This window comes from Salmo salar, chromosome ssa01 (assembly GCF_905237065.1).
Source record: "Salmo salar chromosome ssa01, Ssal_v3.1, whole genome shotgun sequence".
NCBI classification, from domain to species: Eukaryota; Metazoa; Chordata; class Actinopteri; order Salmoniformes; family Salmonidae; genus Salmo; species Salmo salar.
In genome coordinates this window covers 110,982,201-111,002,851 of record NC_059442.1, presented here as the reverse complement: position 1 = coordinate 111,002,851, position 20,651 = coordinate 110,982,201, and the positions used below count along the sequence as shown (strand labels likewise).

At 42.6% G+C, this 20,651-nt stretch overlaps 1 protein-coding gene and 1 non-coding gene across 4 annotated transcripts in view; both read right to left on the bottom strand.

The window, feature by feature from the left end:
* LOC106613836 (A disintegrin and metalloproteinase with thrombospondin motifs 14) overlaps window positions 1–20,278 on the bottom strand; it is a 99,683-nt gene extending 79,405 nt beyond the window's left edge. For 2 of the 3 annotated variants that reach the window (XM_045687475.1, XM_045687478.1), the window contains exons 1-2: window positions 19,508–20,278; window positions 18,153–18,610 (exon numbers count right to left, since the gene is read on the bottom strand). In XM_045687475.1, the coding sequence (XP_045543431.1) occupies window positions 18,153–18,610; window positions 19,508–19,598 (549 nt within the window). In that variant the 5' untranslated portion in view covers window positions 19,599–20,278. The remainder of the gene's footprint in view (window positions 1–18,152; window positions 18,611–19,507) is intronic. The other variant, XM_045687480.1, reaches the window with a different exon arrangement.
* On the bottom strand, window positions 17,293–17,366 carry trnav-uac (transfer RNA valine (anticodon UAC)). Its single transcript has one exon. It is a non-coding gene; the product is annotated as a tRNA-Val (tRNA).
* Window positions 20,279–20,651: the final 373 nt, after the last annotated feature.

The window sequence follows — 20,651 nt, the reverse complement described above, 5'->3', positions numbered from 1 at the left end:
CGAGAGATGTTCCCTCTGAGAGAGGAGAGATGACTGACTATGGGAAGTTGGGAGCTGTTCCCCCCTCTGAGAGAGGAGAGAGGACTGACTAGCTATGCTGAATTTGAACGACTGTTATCCACAGTCAGCGTATCTCTAAGTTGTCAATCAAATGTACTTGGCATCGATCAAATGAGCTGGTGGGACAGGCAGGAAAGTTCCCATTCACTTGTCAAAACGTGGGTTGGGACAAGCATGCATTGGCAGGCAAGCTGCAGAAGGACGTGGAGGCTACAATTCCCCATCGTTTATCAGTGTAATTTTGACGGCCAACTAGCTGAAAAAAGTTTGAGAGGGTTTATCTAATGTTCCTTCATTAGATTTTAGCTCATCTTGCTCTGGCTAGCATTAGTTGTTGATCTTGTTGATGTGCATAACTGAGGGAGAGAGCCTACCTTCTCATGGTTATTTGATCAATAGGACTGTAAAGTTCCCAAATGGAAGAGGACTCCTGTGGTATTTACATATTTTCAGAAATCTATTCAGGTGTATTTTGTGGCTTTTGGCGAATGCTTTCTAATGATCTAATGTCTCGCTGTTGCAACAGTCTGTAAACACACAGTCCAGTTCATAGTGAATGATGACAGGCCCTACAGCCTGTAAACACACAGTCCAGTTCAAAGTGAATGATGACAGGCCCTACAGTCTGTAAACACACAGTCCAGTTCATAGTGAATGATGACAGGCCCTACTGCCTATAAACACACAGTCCAGTTCATAGTGAATGATGACAGGCCCTACAGTCTGTAAACACACAGTCCAGTTCATAGTGAATGATGACAGGCCCTACAGTCTGTAAACACACAGTCCAGTTCAAAGTGAATGATGACAGGCCCTACTGCCTCTAAACACACAGTCCAGTTCAAAGTGAATGATGACAGGCCCTACAGTCTGTAAACACACAGTCCAGTTCATAGTGAATGATGGCAGGCCTGTGTGGCAAATGGCATATTTGCATATAGGCCTGCTGTAGCTCTGATTGGCTATAGCACACCGGTCTGTGTAGACTCCGGTCCTGGACAAGACAGATGTTTTTATTAGATTTTATTTGCTGCAGTGTCTATTAATTGTTCAAGCGGATGGCCGCTTTCCCACTCTATACTGCTATAGAATTTTCACAAATGCCTCACTATGCACCATTCCCAAACATTCTATTAATTTATGAAAAACATGAAAATGACCATATCTAAGTCCTTGCTTGTCAGAAAATGTAAAAAAAAAAAAAGTGTTATTTTTCAAGGGTGTTTATATGAACCGATTTTAATAAGATTTCATGTTGCTTAAACGCTGTCAGTTCCACTTTAAAGATAGAACGCCCCGCGGCCCCGCCCACCTGTGGGGAAAACAACCTGTGGTTACCTAGGTTACCCCATTGGCTCACAGCAAAAAACTTTGACTTGTTTTAGTCAATTACAAAACGACATTTAAGAAAAGTACAACATGTCTAATGATTAATTTTCAACATTGCCTGCTACCGAGTGTTCTCACTACTTAACATGGTAGGGCTTCCCTCATGCCCCTTTTCATAACGGTGCTAGCTAGCTACGCGAGTGAGTGTTAGCTAGCTAGCTACAGACCGGAACATTAATCTAGCCAAGACCAACAACTTAAATAAACGGACTATACAGCTACAAGTAGTGAGTGGAGTTAAAAACGGACTAAACAAGTTAATTGTCTTACCTGTGATTCAATGTTTTCTCTAGCTACTTGAAGCCTACTTGGACTCCAAATAGCCTGGAGCCACAGGGCTCTTCTAGCAGGTTCTATTTCCCTACGTGGGAGCATTGCAAACCATAGGTCGGGATTTTTGACCTGCTTACATGTACATTGAACAACACAGCAGCTTTTTCGGCATGTTTTGTTATTTTTCTATAACTCTAAATCAACAACAATATTGGCTCTTTTACACTGGGGGTCAATGGGAAAGAATGTGGGCGTGGTCAAGGGGAATTCCTAATTATTAGGTGAATATCGGCTCGGAGTATCCCATTATCCTTTGCGAGATATGAGACAGATCAGTGCAGGCGGAATCAGTGTCAGTCAGCCACTAACAGTCATTCTGACGGCTAGTACATCTAACATCAATCATTCATTTATGTTGTGTTATGAGCAACAGTACTGTGAAGGGAAGGCACCAAAGACTTTAACTTGTTATGGATAGGGGGCAGTATTTTCACGGCCGGATAAAAAATGTACCCGATTTAATCTGGTTATTACTCCTGCCCAGAAACTAGAATATGCATATAATTATTAGCTTTGGATAGAAAACACTCCAAAGTTTCTAAAACTGTTTGAATGGTGTCTGTGAGTATAACAGAACTCAAATGGCAGGCCAAAACCTGAGAAGATTCTGTACAGGAAGTACCCTGTCTGACCATTTCTTGGCCTTCTTTGCCATCTCTATCCAAAACAGAGTATCTCTGCTGTAATGTGACACTTCCTGAGGCTCCCATAGGCTCTCAGAAGGCGGCAGAACGTTGAATGATGACTTTGCAGTCTCTGGCTGAAAAACAGTAGCGCATTTGGTAAGTGGTCGATCTGAGAACAATGAGACGGGCGTGCGTGTGCACGAGACGACTCCATGTTTACATTTTCAGTCTTTGAACGAAAACAACGACTCCCGGTTGGAATATTATCGCTATTTTACGAGAAAAATCGCATAAAAATTGATTTTAAACAGCGGTTGACATGCTTCGAAGTACGGTAATGGAATATTTTTAAAAAATTTGTCACGATACGCGCCGGGCGCGTCACCCTTCGTTACCCTTCGGATAGTGTCTTGAACGCACAACAAAAAGCCGCTATTTGGATATAACTATGGATTATTTGGAACCAAAACAACATTGGGTGATGAAGTAGAAGTCCTGGGAGTGCATTCTGACGAAGAACAGCAAAGGTATTCCAATTTTTCTTATAGTAAATCTGAGTTTGGTGAGTACCAAACTTGGTGGGTGTCAAAATAGCTAGCCATGATGGCCGGGCTATCTACTCAGAATATTGCAAAATGTGCTTTCACCGAAAAGCTATTTTAAAATCGGACACCGCGATTGCATAAAGGAGTTCTGTATCTATAATTCTTAAAATAATTGTTATGTTTTTTGTGAATGTTTATCGTGAGTAATTTATTAAATTCACCGGAGGTGTTCGGTGGGAATGCTAGTTCTGAACGTCACATGCTAATGTAAAAAGCTGTTTTTTTATATAAATATGAACTTGATTGAACAAAACATGCATGTATTGTATAACATAATGTCCTAGGAGTGTCATCTGATGAAGATCATCAAAGGTTAGTGCTGCATTTAGCTGTGGTTTTGGTTTTTGTGACATTATATGCTAGCTTGAAAAATGGGTGTCTGATTATTTCTGGCTGGGTACTCTGCTGACATAATCTAATGTTTTGCTTTCGCTGTAAAGCCTTTTTGAAATCGGACAGTGTGGTTAGATAAAGGAGAGTCTTGTCTTTAAAATGGTGTAAAATAGTCATATGTTTGAAAAATGGAAGTTTTCGGATTTTCGAGGAGTTTGTATTTCGCGCAACGCCCTATCATTGGATATTGGAGCAGGTGTTCCGCTAGCGGAACGTCTAGATGTAAGAGGTTTTAAGTTACTCAAACATACAGCCATTATGTAACAGAGATCTGTGTGTGTGTGTGTGTGTGAGAGAGAGAGATACATACATACATACAGCCGTAGTGTAAGGGAGATGGAATGACCCACATCTGATGTTGCTGCACCTAAACAGGCTCCCTCTCTCTTTCTCTCTCTCCATCTCTGTCTCTCTCTGTCTGTCTGTCTCTCTCTCTGTCTGTCTGTCTCTCTGTCTCGCTCCCTCTTTCGCTCTCTCTCCATCTCTCTCTGTCTGTCTCTCGCTCTCTGCTTCTCTCTCCTCTCTCTCTCACCCTCTCTCTTTTCTCTCGCTCTCTCCTATCTCTCTGTCTGTCTCTGTCTCTCTCTTGCTCTCTCTCTCTCTTCTTTCACTCTCTCTCTCTGCTTCTCTCTCTCTCCCTGTCTTTGCTTCTCTCTCTCGCTCTCTGTCTCTGTCTCCTTTCATCAGTCATCAGTCATTATCTATGGCTTTAATTCAAATTCGATTCAAAGTGCTTTATTGGCATGGTATACATATTCTCACAATGCCAAAGCAAGTGAACTAGATAATAAACAAAAGTGAAATAAAAAAACTAACAGTAAACATTACACTCACAAAAGTCCAAAAGAATAAGGACATTACAAATGTTAATGTACAAAAGGGAAAATAAATAAACATAAATATGGGTTGTATTTACAATGGTGTTTGTTCTTCACTGATTGCCCTTGTCTTGTGGCAACAGGTCACAAATCTTGCTGCTGTGATGTCACAATGGTATTTCACCCAATAGAAATTAGAGTTTATTGGGTTTGTTTTTTAATTCTTTGTGGATCTGTGTAATCTGAGGGAAATATGTGTCTCTAATATGGTCATATATTTGGCAGGAAGTGCAGCTCAGTTTCCACCTCATTTTGTAGGCAGTGTGCACATAGCCTGTCTTCTCTTGAGAGCCAGGTCTGCCTATGGCAGCCTTTCTCAATAGCAAGGCTATGCTCACTGAGTCTGTACATAGTCAAAGCTTTCCTTAAGTTTGGGTCAGTCACATTGGTCAGGTATTCTGCCACTGTGTACTCTCTGTTTAGGGCCAAATAGCATTCCAGTTTGCTCAGTTTTTTTGTTAATTCTTTCCAATGTGTCAAGTAATTATCTTTTTGTTTTCTCATGATTTCGTTGGGTCTAATTGTGTTGCTGTCCTGGTTCTCTGTGGGGTCTGTTTGTGTTGGTGAACAGAGCCCCAGGACCAGCTTGCTTAGAGGACTATTCTCCAGGTTCATCTCTCTGTAGGTGATGGCTCTGTGGGGTGTTTTTGTGAACAGAGCCCCAGGACCAGCTTGCTTAGGGGACTCTTCTCCAGGTTCATCTCTCTGTAGGTGATGGCTTTGTATTGGAAGGTTTGGGAATCACTTCCTTTTAGGTGGTTGAAGAATTTAACGTCTCTTTTCTGGATTTTGATAATTAGCGAGTATCGGCCTAATTCTGCTCTGCATGCATTATTTGGTATTTTACGTTGTACACAGAGGATATTTTTGCAGAATTCTGCATGCAGAGTCTCAATTTGGTGTTTGTCCCATTTTGTGAATTCTTGGTTGGTGAGCGGACCCCAGGCCTCACAACAATAAAGGGCAATGGGTTCTATAACTGATTCAAGTATTTTTAGCCAGATCCTAATTGGTATGTCGAATTTTATGTTCCTTTTGATGGCATAGAGGGCCCTTCTTGCCTTGTCTCTCAGCTCGTTCACAGCTTTGTGGAAGTGACCTGTGGTGCTGATGTTTAGGCCGAGGAATGTATAGTTTTTGTGTACTCAGGGTCAACAGTGTCTTGATGGAATTTGTATTTGTGGTCCTGGCGACTGGACTTTTTTTGGAACACCATTATTTTTGTCTTACTGAGATTTACTGTCAGGGCCCATGTCTGACAGAATCTGTGCAGAAGATCTAGATGCTGCTGTAGACCCTCATTGGTTGGGGACAGAAGCACCAGATCATCAGCAAACAGTAGACATTTGACTTCAGATTCTAGTAGGGTGAGGCCGGGTGCTGCAGACTGTTCTAGTGCCCTTGCCAATTTATTGATATATATGTTGAAGAGAGTGGGGCTCAAGCTGCATCCCTGTCTCACCCCACGGCTCTGAGGAAAGAAATCTGTGTGTTTATTACCAATTACCAATTCACACGGCACATCTGAGACTAAACCATTTGCCTGGGAGCAGTAGTCTGTAGTCAGTAGTCTGGTCTGTAGTTTGTAGTCTATAGTCAGTGGTCTGTCTCTACACCTTCAAACTGCGCTCTCTCCCTCTCTCTGCTCTCTCTCTCTCTCTCTCTCTGCTCTCTCTCTCTCTGCTCTCTCTCTCAGAAAAGCTCCGGCTGGTAGGCATGTACAGACGTGCCTGGAGTGTTTATTTTGGCTGTGGCTCAATGAAACACATGGACTGTCTTCTCTCCTCCTGACTGTGGTCAAGATCACTTCCCTTCAGGAGATGATACCCCATTTTCACATGTTCCGCTGCCATGTCAAACTCATAGCTTTTTAGACACAAGAGACTATTCAATCATTCTGTGAGAGAGCCGAAGCCAGGGAAGAAGAAGAAGAAGAAGAAGACATGCCTTGAAATAGCTGACATTGCTGGGGTGCCTGTGGTGGGAACCTAGCCCTTATCTACAAATGTACAGACATCAGCAATGTCTAACTAACCAATGAGAGGGGTAGTCCATCTACAGGGCTGCTGTTATGCCAGCTTCATAGCATTGGCCCAGAACTCTCTGCCAAAATAACCAGTTCAAACTTATAGAGAATAGAGAAGAGGCTGCTCATTCAGCACTATTATTAGTGTGTGTGTGTCTGTGTGTGTGTGTGTGTGTGTGTGTGTGTGTGTGTGTGTGTGTGTGTGTGTGTGTGTGTGTGTGTGTGTGTGTGTGTGTGTGTGTGTGTGTGTGTGTGTGTGTGTGTGTGTGTGTGCAAGCGTGTGCTCGTACGTGTGTTCATGTGTGAGTGTGTCTGTGTGTGTATATGTGTGTCTGTGTGTCTGTCTGTGTGTGTATGTGTCAGTGTGTGTATATGTGTCTGTGTGTGTGTATATATGTGTGTGTGTATATGTGTGTGTATATGTGTCTATGTGTGTATATGTGTGTGTGTGTGTGTGTGTGTGCCTGGTGTTTTTTTGTTTAGCATTGATCAGATAGTTCATCAGTCTCTGGATGGATGGGCATGGAATCAACTAGACATATTGTGGATGGGAGCCATTGGCTACAGTCGATAGTTCTATCAGGGCCAACTACTGTAAGGCAGTACACGGTATTAACACTGTACCAGACAGTCTCAGCCCGGTGGTCCTCTGTGGCTCAGTTAGTAGAGCATGGCACTTGCAATGCCAGTATTGGGGGTTCGATTCCTGCTGGGGCCACTAATACGGGAAATATATGCATGCATAAAAGCAGCAGATAAATGATGTATATTATATATATAACCACTGATTATGGCGGGGGGTCCATACAGTTACATATCACAATATTATTTGGGGACAATATTAAATCGATATTTGACTTTAGTTGCTGTAGGTATCATTAGTTACTGTAGGTATCATTAGCTACTGTAGGTATCATTAGTTACGGTAGGTATCATTAGTTACTGTAGGTATCATTAGCTACTGTAGGTATCATTAGTTACTATAGGTATCATTAGCTACTGTAGGTATCATTAGCTACTGTAGGTATCATTAGTTACTGTAGGTATCATTAGTTACTATAGGTATCATTAGCTACTGTAGGTATCATTAGTTACTGTAGGTATCATTAGCTACTGTAGGTATCATTAGTTACTATAGGTATCATTAGTTACTGTAGGTATCATTAGTTAGCGTTAGTCGGCTGTTCCTGCGCCAAAACATCTGGTTCTCCATCTTCTTTTTAAATAGTGAGCCAACATGTTTTCAGAACATTTCTCTGAGTGATCAAAACTAACTTTCTCATGCTCTCTCAACACTGAGTGTACAAAACATTAGGAACACCTTCCTTATATTGAGTACCACCCTCAGAACAGCCTCAGTTCCTCGGGACATGGACTCTACAAGGTGTGGAAAGAGTTTCACAAGGATTCTGGCCCATGTTGACTCCAATGCTTCCCACAGTTATTTCAAGTTGGCTGGATGTCCTTTGGGTGGTGGACCATTCTTGATACACACAGGAAACTGTTGAGTGTGAAAACCCTGGCAGCGTTGCAGTTCTTGACACATTCAAACTGGTGCGCCTAGCTCCTACTACCATACCCCGTTCAAATCACTTAAATATTTTGTCTTGCTGTTACGGATACAGGTATCCTGTGTATGTATCCTGTGTGTGTTTCTTGTCTCTCCTTCTCTTCTCTTCTATTGTCTTTACTGACACCCATGCCGCTCGTGCAACTTATTGTAGTGGTCTAGTTCAGTGTTGAGCGTCATAGCATTAGTGTTTGCTATTTGTTGGCTCTTGTGTAGTAGTTCAAGATGGCTACTTTTGAGTTGAAATCCTTTTTGGATAACCCTACGTTGGAGGTTTTTGACAAATGTCGTAGAGTTGATTTATTGACCTTGGCTGACCATTATTCTGTATCTATTCCGCAGAGTTTAGTTAAGGTGGAGGTTAAGCAACTGGTGTTAAATGTTTTGTTGGAAGAACAAGTGCTTGTATTACCGCTGCCTGAACCTACTACCCCTGTAGGGGATGCTGCTGCTCCTGTAAGCCCGTCGGTGTCTGGGAACGAGGGCGAGGCTAAAGCTCCAGCCACATTGCCCCGTTTTGATCCACTCTCCCCACTGTCAACCGGTGATGCCAGTTGGGATGTCCGTTCAATACAGTTCCAACTGGAGGCGGAAGAGAGAGCCCAAATTAGGCGAGAGAATCTCCAGTTGGAGATGTGTAAAATTGAGGCAGAAAAAGAACAAGAACAGCGGCAGTTAGAGTTGGAAATGTGTAAAATTGAGGCAGAAAGAGACCAGCGTCAGTTGGAGTTCAGAATGCGCCAGATGGAACTAGAGACAGCGAGGCTAGCCTCCGTTCCTACTGTGCCTGTTACTGAGTCGTCCTCACCAACTGGAGCTTCCAACACGTTTGACATTAGTAGGCAGATTACCTTAGTACGTTTGTTTAGAGAGTCAGAGGTTGACTCCTATTTTTGTGTGTTTGAGCGAATAGCCGTAGCATTGAAATGGCCTGAAGAAGTATGGTGCTTATTACTTCAGTGTAAATTAACTGGTAAAGCCCAAGGTTTTGTCAGCGCTACCTTTGGAAGACAGTTTGAACTATGAAGTGGTCAAAGCTACTGTTCTTTGTGCCTATGAGCTTGTGCCTGAGGCATACCGACAGAGATTTAGGTCTCATAGAAAGTCTTCTAGTAAGACTTATGTGGAATTTGCTAGAGACAAGGGAAATCTGTTTGATAAATGACATGCTGCTAGTAAGGTAACTGATTTCAACTCTCTCCGGGAGTTAATCTTGTTGGAAGAGTTTAAAAATTGCTTACCCGAACGCATTGTAGTTTACCTAAACGAACAGAAGGTATCCTCCCTGTCAGAAGCGTCTGTGTTGGCAGACGAGTTTGTGCTAACGCACAAGAGCGTGTTTTCGGCTCATACTGAGAGTAGAGCCACTGAGTTGCCTACTTTTAGTCCTAGTCGGCCAGTAGTATATCAAGCACGCCAGAAAAATGAGCGTCCCTGCTTCTATTGCCATAAAGTGGGACATATGATTAATGATTGCTTCCTGCTAAAACGCAAACAAGGGATGCCTATTCATGCCAAGCCGCCAACAGGTGTTGGGCTAATTCGTACGGTTGTGAGGTCTGAAACGAAACAAGTGCCTCAGGGTAAATGTAGTTTGAAAGTCTCAGTCCCTGACCGCAGTTACGAACCGTTCATTTTTGAGGGGTTTGTGTCCATAACGAATGACGAAGCATCTCAGCGCCCAGTTAAAATCCTTAGAGATACTGGTGCGGCGCAGTCATTTATATTGTCTGATGTGTTGCCCTTATCCGACAATACATACTGTGGTTCCAGTGTTTTAGTTCAGGGTATTGAAATGGGATTTGTCCCAGTGCCATTGCACTTTGTGTATGTTACACTCTGAATTAACCAGTGGAATATTCAGAGTGGGGGTACATCCTATGTTGCCAGTAAAAGGTGTGACCTTTATAATGGGTAACGATATTGCCGGAGGAAAGGTAGTACCCGTATTGGAAGTATTGGATAAAAGTGACCACTCTCTCTCCAATGAGCTGGCACAGAGTTATCCACATGTGTTCCCCGCTTGTGCTGTCACTCGTGCTCAGGCAAGACAGTGGGTGACGTGATAGATTTGTCGAACACTGTTCTGTTCAAAGAAGTTGATCAAGAGGATGGGTTGTGTGCTACTTCTGAGAAGCTGATCACCTCTGACAAACAGCCCAGGGAAGAATCGAAGTATGTTGAACTTATTGCTGATGCAATACAGTTACCAGTCACTCGTGAGCAGCTGATTGCTAACCTAAAGGTTGACAACAAGCTTGCTAAATGTTTTTCTAGTGTTGTCTCATTGGAAGAGGTAAAGAAGAAGAAGAACGTGGCTTACTTCCTTGATGGTAATCTCCTCATGCGTAAATGGACATCCCATGTTGACGCGGACGGAGATTGGAATGCTGTTTACCAAATAGTGATTCCTACAGCCTTTCGACAAAATGTGTTATCCCTTGCTCATGATCACCCGTGGTCTGGTCATTTAGGAATCACCAAGACTTATGATCGGGTCCTTCGACATTTCTTTTAGCCAGGTTTAAAACAAGATGTGGCTCAGTTCTGTCAGACATGCCACACATGTCAGATAACAGGAAAACCAAATCAGGTTATTCCTCCCGCTCCTCTTTGTCCTATACCTGTGGCTCAGTTGGTAGAGCATGGTGTTTGCAATGCCAGCATGGTGTGTGCAATGCCAGGGTTGTGGGTTCAATTCCCATGGGGGGGCTAGTACAAAAAAAAATGTTTAAAAAATAAAGAAAGAAAAAAAATGCATGAAATGAAATGTATGAAGTCACTACTGTAAGTCACTCTGGATAAGAGTGTCTGCTAAATGACTAAAATGTAAATGTGAACCAATTGAACATGTGGTGGTTGATTGTGTTGGACTGTTACCGAAGACAAAATCGGGTAACCAGTTTCTGTTAACGATTATGTGTATGGCAACAAGATACCCCGAAGCCATTCCTCTGAGAAGGATTACAGCTCTGGTAGTGAATAAAGCCTTAATTAAGTTCTTCATGACATTCAGGTTACCTAAGGTGGTACACATTTCCTGTCAAAGCTCTTCAAGCAGGTGTTAAAATCCTTGTCAGTTATGCACCGTGTGGCAAGTGCATATCACCCAGGGTGTGCTTGAGCGTTGGCATCAGACACTGAAGTCTATGTTACGTAAATATTGTTTGGAATCTGAGAAAGATTTGGATGAGGGAGTTCCTCTAGTTTTGTTTGCTGCTCGTGAAACTGTACAGGAGTCCCTAGGGTTCAGCCCGGCTGAACTAGTGTTTGGTCACACAGTGAGAGGACCAATGAAAGTCCTTAAAGAACAGTTTTTGGCCCAAGAGTTGTGTGTGGGAGATGAGAACGTGTTGGAACATGACATTAATGTCGGAAATACCGCCCCTATCAAGCAACACCCATATCGTGTCAATGCTTCTAAAAGGAAGATAATGAGGGATGAAGTGAGATATTTGTTGGAGAATGACCTGGCTATACCAAGTTCAAGCCCTTGGAGTTCTCCTTGCATTCTGGTTCCTAAATCTGATGGTACGTCTAGGTTATGTACGGATTATCGAAAGGTAAATTCTGTCACAATGCCAGATTCGTTCCCGTTACCCAGACTGGACGTCTGTATCGACACTGTTGGTGCTGCTACTTATGTAACAAAGTTGGACCTCTTAAAAAGTTACTGGCAGGTTCCATTAACCTCACGTGCTTCTGAGATTTCTGCTTTTGTTACCCCAGACAACTTCCTACATTTACATTTTACATTTACGTAATTTAGCAGACACTCTTATCCAGAGAGACTTACAAATTGGTGCATTCACCTTATGATATCCAATGGAACAACCACTTTACAATAGTACATCTATATCTTTTTGGGGGGGGGGGTTAGAAGGATTACTTAATCCTATCCCAGGTATTCCTTAAAGAGGTGGAGTTTCAGGTGTCTCCGGAAGGTGGTGATTGACTCCGCTGTCCTGGCGCCGTGAGGGAGCTTGTTCCACCATTGGGGGTGCCAGAGCAGCGAACAGTTTTGACTGCGTACTCTGTCATGGCTTTTGGGATGCGGAATGCACCAGCCACTTTTCAACGACTGGTTAACACCGTATTAGCTGGCATTCCCAATTGTAGTGCATACCTTGATGATCTAGTGATTTATTCATCTGAGTGGTCAGATCATGTTAACTCTCTAAGGGTAGTATGTGAGCATTTGGCAGCTGCTTCTTTAACCCTGAACTTGGCACAGTGCGAGTTTGGGAAGGCTACTGTTACCTATATCGGCAAAGAGGTCGGCCATGGACAGGTGCGCCCTGTTGATCCTAAGGTCTTGGCTATTACTGCATTCCCTGCACCTACCACCAGACGAGAGCTACGCCGCTTTTTAGGGATGGTTGGCTACTACCGTAGTTTCTGTAAAAACGTCTCTGCGGTAGTTGCTCCATTGACCGATTTGCTCAGTCCAGCAAGATCGTTTGTGTGGTCCCCAGATTGTAAGGTAGCTTTTGAAAATGCTAAAGCACTCTTATGTAATACCCCTGTACTTGCTGCTCCGGATTTTGAACAACCATTTAAACTTGAAGTAGATGCTAGTGCCAGAGGTGCTGGTGCTGTTCTACTACAGCAGGACAAGAGTGGAGTGGATCATCCTATGTGTTATTTCTCACGTAAATTTAACAAATGTCAGGCAAACTATGCCACCATCGAGCAAGAAGCTCTAGCTTTGCAATATTTTGAAGTATATATTGGTTCTAGTGCTCTACCAGTGATGGTATATACTGACCATAACCCCTTAGTGTTTCTCCACCGGATGTACAACCAGAACCAGCGCCTTATGCGTTGGCCGCTTATTGTACAGAATTATAATTTGGAGATACATTATCAGAACCCTTTTTGTGGCGTATTAGCAGATGCTTTGTCTCGTGTGTAATAATAATAATTTTGTATGTTTTGTAAGGTTGCCTTTGTTTATTGATATTGTGGGTATACTTTGTACATACTTTTGGTCACAATCCCCCCTAGGGTTACTCTTTTAAGGGTGGGAGTGTTACGGATACAGGTATCCTGTGTATGTATCCTGTGTGTGTTTCTTGTCTCTCCTTCTCTCCTTACAGGTGACAATCATCATTCCTCCAGTCAGTCATCAATCAGTCCCCAAACAGAAGACACCTGCTCCTCTTCCCTCACCCAATCACATCCCTCACCCTTGGTTTAAAAACCCAGTCAGTTGTTTTCTCCCCAGATCAAACTTTATTGTTGTTCATTCTCTCGCTATCTCTCGCTCTGTGTCCCCAGCTCTCTCTTTCTGTATTGATCTCTATTTTGTTTTGCAACTATATGTCACTTTGTCCATCCCACCTGTGAGTATTGTTTTTGTTAAAGTGTTGACTGTTTGTTTGTTGGTGGGAAAAGGGGGTACCAAGACAAGTCGCCCATGGGCATACACTACCCGTAGGTAACCCTTGTCTAAGTACCCTAGTTAGAACTGGGCGGACCACCCACTGTATTTTTGGTTAGTTATTTTTGGTTAGTTAGCTGTTCTTGAGGTAGGCTAGTCTAGCTTAGGGGTGTTTTGGATTATTGTTTCTTTGCTTGGGTCCAGCTCAGCCCCTTTTCCCACACCCCCATTACTGTGTGTTTAAAGAAATAAACCCTAAAGAGTTTGACGGTAGATTTAAGTTGTCTGTGGTTTTTGTTCTCACTGTTACTTGTCACTATTATAATTTGCAGGAGTTATGTTACGGGTCTCGTTGCCATCCCCCCCCCCTAGACTGCAGGGCCAAAAGGAATTCGTAACACTTGCCCATTCACCCTGTGAATGGCACACACACTTAAAAATCCTTATTTAAACTACCCTTCATCTACACTGATTGAAGTGGATTTTTTATTTATTTAACTATGCAAGTCAGTTAAGAACAAATTCTTATTTACAATGACGGCCTAGGAACAGATTTTTGTCAGCTCTGAGATTCGATCTAGCAACCTTTTGGTTACTGGCCCAACACTCTAACCACTAGGCTACCTGCCGCTCCAATTTAACAAGTGACATCAGTAAGCTTAGCTTTCCCTTGGATTCACCTAGTCATTCTATGTCATGGAAAGAGCAGGTGTTCTTAGTGTTTTGTCCACTCAGTGTATTGCGACCAATATGTTTGAAACATCATCTCAATTAAAATCGTAATCAAAATCTCAATAACCACAATAACATGTTCATAAAAATTTATCAATACTGTCCCTTAAGTCTGAGAATGTTTGTGAATTTGGTTAATCAAAATGTAACTCTTCCAGATCAATATTGTTCAGAAAAGTAATTGTTTGTTTTCTTCAGTCCCCGGAGAAATGCAGTCTGTTTGAGAGCACCAACATAATGTTTAACCAGAGACTACAGTCAGAGAAACAACAACATTCAGACCTTTTAGGCTACGGGACTGATTCCCTCTCTGAGTACACAGAACAGAACAGCATTGTCCTCATATGGTTGGTTTGTCATTTACAATGAACAAACAGATCTGGGACCCGGCTGATAGTACAGTAAAGTATACAGTACTAGGGTGAGTGTGTGTGCAAGCATGTCTGTAATTACCTCAGAGTGAGAAATCAATGTCTCTTTAATGAATGATCTCATTGTTCCTATGCTGAACAGTGGTACTATATTCTTCTGCCCCTGTCAGTGGAGTGGAGGGGGGGGGTGTTGACAGAAATAAATGCAATGTAATGGGGTAATGTAGGGTACCACTATGGTTTATATTAGACATAAACACACACAAATACACATAAAACAACATAGACAAAGGTCTTTTGACACTTGTGTCCTGTGTGAAATTAAGTATGCTCCCTCTAATTATCTCTCTCCCTCTCCTCCCAGAGGACCTGAGCCCTGGGACCATGCCTCAGGACTACCTGGCCTGATGACTCCTGGCTGTTCCCAGCCCACCTGGTTGTGCTGCTGCTCCAGTTTCAACTGACTGCTGCTATGGAACCCTGACCTGTTCACCGGACATGCTACCTTGTCCCAGACCTGCTATTTTTGTCTATCTTTCTCTACAGCACCTGCTGTCTCTAACTCTGAATAATCAACTATGAAAAGCCAACTGACATTTACTCCTGAGGTGCTAATCTGCTGCACCCTGTACAACCACTGTGATTATTATTATCTGATCCTGCTGGTCATCTATGAACATTTGAACATCTTGGCCATGTTCTGTTATGATCTCCACCCGGCACAGCCAGAAGAGGACTGGCCACCCCTCATAGCCTGGTTCCTCTCTAGGTTTCTTCCTAGGTTCCTGCCTTCCTAGGGAGTTTTTCCTAGCCACCATGCTTCTGCATCTGCATTTCTTGCTGTTTGGGGTTTTAGGCTGGGTTTCTGTACAGCACTTTGTGACATCGGCTGATGAAAAAAGGGCTTTATAAATACATTTGATTGATTGATATAAACACAATGCTTTTAGTACTCTAACAATTACTAGTAGCAGAGGCTACGAGCACTCATTTACAGCAAACACAGAAGGTTGGCAAATAATATTCATAGAGTTTAATCTCTCGTGGACGGACGCACGATCTAGCGCATTTACGTGAGATTTTAGTTCTGGGTGTCTGGTTTGTAGTTTTTTTGTTCTTGGTGTCTGCTTTGTAGTTCTTTAGTTCTGGGTGTCTGCTTTGTAGTTGTGGGTGTCTGCTTTGTAGTTGTGGGTGTCTGCTTTGTAGTTCTGGGTGTCTGCTTTGTAGTTCTGGGTGTCTGCTTTGTAGTTCTGGGTGTCTGCGGGTGTCTGCTTTGTAGTTCTGGGTGTCTGCTTTGTAGTTCTTTAGTTCTGGGTGTCTGGCTTGTCGCCTTCTTCCTAATAGTGTTATATGTTTACCATAGTGTTATTAAATGATTACACTATTAAAGCCAGTTATGACTGGCAGAATGAATGAATTGCTTGTAACATTTTCTGAATGACATCCCTAGGGGAAACCAGGAAGTTCCCCCTAGGTACAGATCTAGGATCAGCTTCCCTTCCCCTTATCCTAACCGTAAAGGTGCACTATGCAGGAATTGCTCCGCCATTTCCTGGTTGCTAAAATTCGAATAGTTCGGCTGATTTCAGTTAATTTCACAAAACAAGTAAGTATTGTGTAGAGAATCATTGTACCATCGAAACCGCTGTGAAATGTATTTTCCATTTTCCATTTCAGCTGTTTGAAGCTGTTGTACAAAACCGAAAGTAAAAGACGAAGAAGAAAAAAAACCTTATGAACAGGAAGCATAGAAATAGCGTACATAGAACAGATCTACCGCTTCTTAGACTTGCTTTCAATGAGAATGACATATCTATAACTCACAGTTCTATGTGAATTTGGTCGGTCGTCCACACAAAAGCCCTTAACTGGGGAAAATGTAAAACTGACCCAAGAACAGCGCCTAGGGGCAACTTCACCCTATACATTTTAGTAATTTAGCAGACGATCTTACACATTTTCTTACTTTTTCCTACTATAGGTGAAAACGTTTGTGACAGAGCAGCGACAGAGCAGCGACACTGCAGCGACAGTGCAGCGACAGAGCAGCGACAGTGCTGTAACATGAGCTCCTTGCATAAGTGTTGGAAAAAGAGAAAGTAACGCCTGGACAGCTTAACAGGAAACTATTCCCTCAACAGAGAAAGTAATGTCTGGACAGCTTAACAGGAAACTATTCCCTCAACAGAGAAAGTAATGTCTGGACAGCTTAACAGGAAACTATTCCCTCAACAGAGAAAGTAATGTCTGAACAGCTTAACAGAACTATTCCCTCAACAGAGAAAGTAATGTCTGGACAGCTTAACAGAACTATTCCCTGGAAGCAGCAGTGTAGGGCTGTAGGCTAAGTAGAGGCTACTGTATACTGAGTTCTCTATAGTTAACAGGGCTCCATAGCAAAGCAATGGACAAGCGTCATGTCTCCCTGCTGTTTACGTCAACTTCTTGTTATTAATTCAAGTTATTGTGTCCAGTGGACAATGCTACAGTGTAAACCCCGATGTGCTGTCATTACTCTAAACTTTCGAGGAAACCCGTTACACTTAAAAGGGATACTTCGGGACTCACGGAAACCATTTTTATGTCGCTGCATCCAGTATATAAAGGAAGTTAGAAAGAGTTTCAGAAAGCCAATGCTAACTGGCGTTTACACAATGACTGGAAGTTTATCTCTAGTTAGCAACCTCCTTCAAACTGCACACAGAGACATAAAACATGTTTATCCACGAGTTCAATTGACTGGGGAATTAGATAAATGACCTTGTTGCCAAAATTTCGATGTATCCCTTTAATATACATCAGTCCAGTTACTTAAAGGGATTTTGTAGTCATTACATTTTTTACATTTTAGTCATTTAGCAGACGCTCTTATCCAGAGCGACTTACAGTAGTGAATGCATACATTTAAAAAAAAAAAATCCGTACTTGTCCCCCGTGGGAAACAAACCCACAACCCTGGCGTTGTAAACACCATGCTCTACCAACTGAGCCACATGGGACCTATCCTTACACAAACGGATAGAGTCACTGTTTCAGCCCTGTGGCCTTCACTAAGTGAGTTCCTAGGTGAATGTTGTCATTGACAATGTATTACATATCTTATAAGGCCTTATTTTGAGGGCTAACTTTACCCTCACTCAGTGGCCTAAAACCAATGGTTTACAGACCACATGAGGCCTGCAAGTAGGGTTGCAAAATTCCGGTAACTTTCCAAAAGATTCTGGTTGAAGGATTTCCAGGAATCTTCCAACCAGTATTTCTGGAAATGTAGCAGAATTTTGCAATCCTACCTACATGTCACATTATGCTGGCTTGCAAAGTGATGTGTAATTCCTATTGGAATCCAGCCAGAGTTAGGATATCCTACCGCTGATTTTTATTCACCCGCAACCTGCATTCATAGTGACTGCCAGGGCTAGGAACAGTGTGAGGAGAATACCTAAGCCATTTAAACAGTGTACAGCAGCCTGGTCCCAGATCTGTTTGTGCTGTCTTGCCAACTCATATGGTTAGATTACAGTGTACAGCAGCCTGGTCCCAGATCTGTTTGTGATGTCTTGCCAACTCATATGGTTAGATTACAGTGTACAGCAGCCTGGTCCCAGATCTGTTTGTGATGTCTTGCCAACTCATATGGTTGATTTGTAATTTCCAATCCACAAACAGATCTGAGATCTGGCTGATAGTACAGTATACAGTACTAGCGTATGTGTGTGTGTGCGCTAACTCATTTGCACCATTGTATTGTATGGAATTCAGGGAGGGTGGGTTTGGTTATTGACTTACCAGTCCATCACAGTTGCTTATGGCAACAGTAGCCTCTGGCATGTCTGATACGTCTCCAGTGAAAACACAGTCCCCGTGGAGACGCTCCTTAGCCTTTTCCTCGAAGTCCTCCTGCCATTCCACAAATGCCCCCGGAGCCACCAGCCTCCTGTTTGCTTTGAGGCGAAGGTGCAACTCTTTCCCAAACACAGTGACGTTGAAAAACAGGTGTTTGCCTGTGCCAGAGGTGATAGAGGGAGTCTCGGGGGCGCTACGGGCCACACGCCTCTTTCCCGGACCAGGGGATGAGGAAGCACCAACACCACCACCTGCATCAGCACCTTCACTTTCACTTTCTCCCGTTGCAGCTGAGGCCCAGGCTCCTGAGACTGAGACCACGTGGGAGATATAGCGGCCGTGGGAGTCTGTGCTGAACGGCACGATAAGACCATATTCACTTAACTTTCCAGAGAGATGTTCTGATGAGACAAATAGTCAAGAATAACATCAGAGAAACAGAGACAACTGGACAGTTCTAATATAAACTCTTAGAAAAAAAGGTTCTCAAAAGGGTTCTTAGGCTGTCCCCATAGGATAACCCTTTTTGGATCCATATAGAACTCTTTTGGGTTCCAGGTAGAATCCTCTGTGGAAACGTTTTTTACATGGAACACAAAAGGGTTCTACCTGGAACCAAAAGGGTTCTTCAAAGGGTTATCTTATGGGGACAGCCAAAGACCGTTTTAGGTTCTAGACAGCACATTTCTTTCTCAGGGAGTAGGAACCTATGTACAGAAACATATGGGAACTTGGGGGATTGGGAACTTATGGGAACTTGGTGAAAGGCACAGAAAATAATATAGGATACTTTAATTGATACTGACTTGCCTAGTTAAATAAAGGTTAAATAAATAAATAAATAAAACAATTCTGATTATACTCTGTGTGGCTAAGAGTAATGCATGCTAGTTAAAGGAGAATTGGCCTACTAACAAATGGTTAATGAATAACGAAGATGATCTTTTTATTCTTTTTTGAACCTTTATTTAAAGATGATATTGAACTTCTGAACAGTGGAGACATAGGATAATGTGTCTCTAGTCTAGTTTGGTCTATGGGTTATGAGCCAGCCAGTTGCATCACGGTTTAGTTTGGCTAAACCCTTTCAGGTACAACTAAATTATTGGACTAGTTTGTGGCATTTCTGGACACGTTCATCAATAAGACCTCAGTCTCTATCAAACCCAGGGGGTTATATAACTTCAAATACAGTATGCCATACGTTTTATAGCCCTCTGCTCAAAATCCACATTAGGCTACTTCAAAGTTGAATAGCAAAAAGTTGGGGAAAAAAGTGTAAAATCATAAGAACTTACCATGTGATTTCACAGTATGTTTGTGATCTAAAAATATCAAGCTGAGAGAACAGCACGTCAATAAATATATACAATCCAAAGCGAAAGCCATTGTGGAATTACGAGCTGCCACTTCACTTCAGTCCACTCTAACGGGAGTTGAAGTTTCCTTTCTATTGTAAACGTTGTAGTAGGCAACCGCTGTTCCCTCTCCCTCCTCCTGTCCTGCTCCAGTCCTGAACGCCGCACAGTTTAGGAGAAAGAAAAACACTTCTCAATCTTTAACTTCTTCAGCGAAGCCGCCGTCGAGCATTCTTCTGAACGTTACCGCAAACGCAAACCAAACTGACGGGGGAATTCACAAGTTGTTCCAATCTTTCGGCTTCCGTTGAACTGTGCATGAAGCTGGACATCCCCATCCATTTAGAAAAGGGAAAAAACCGGGGGTGCTGCTGATGACGACAGCTCCCTGCCCGGCTAATCGGAGAGTTCAGGGAGGTACAGATAAACTAACTCACAGCCGGAGCCTGGAACTGTTTAGATGCCTTATGGTTGTTTAGAAAAAAGAGAGGTAGGCCTGCACCTTCATATGTACAGTCATTGGCCTACAACATACTAATTTGTATAAAATTCAACCCCAACCTCAGAAGTAAAAAAGCATTCCTGCACACAAACATCTGCGGCGCAGTCCCGCACCATTACGCACGGATGGGGAGGCGTTAGTACAAAAATTGAAGTCGGACTTCTCTAACTCCACGAAACTTTAAGCCACCGAGTTTTTAGGGTAAACGCATTCTGTCCACTGGTCTGAGAGAGAGACTCTGACACACAGGGAGAGAACAAGTCGTGGCGAATTGTTTAGTTTGTGAAACAAGTCTTGGAATGCACATTCAGTATGTAACTTTCTGTGGGCATGGATCTAACCTCCCGGACTATTCTTAAAATAAAAAAGAATACAGTATGTCTTCTGTTCAAATAAACGTTTTTACGGCATGATTTTATAAAAGTCATGGAAAAGTAATGATTCATGCATTTACCTAAAGGCTACCGTCTACAAGTTCCATCATCAGTAGGCTACGTTAACGTGTGAATATGATTTATGGGTAAGAATTTTATGTAATATCCTTGAAATGCTTCTGAATATATTTACAGTAGCACAGCCTAC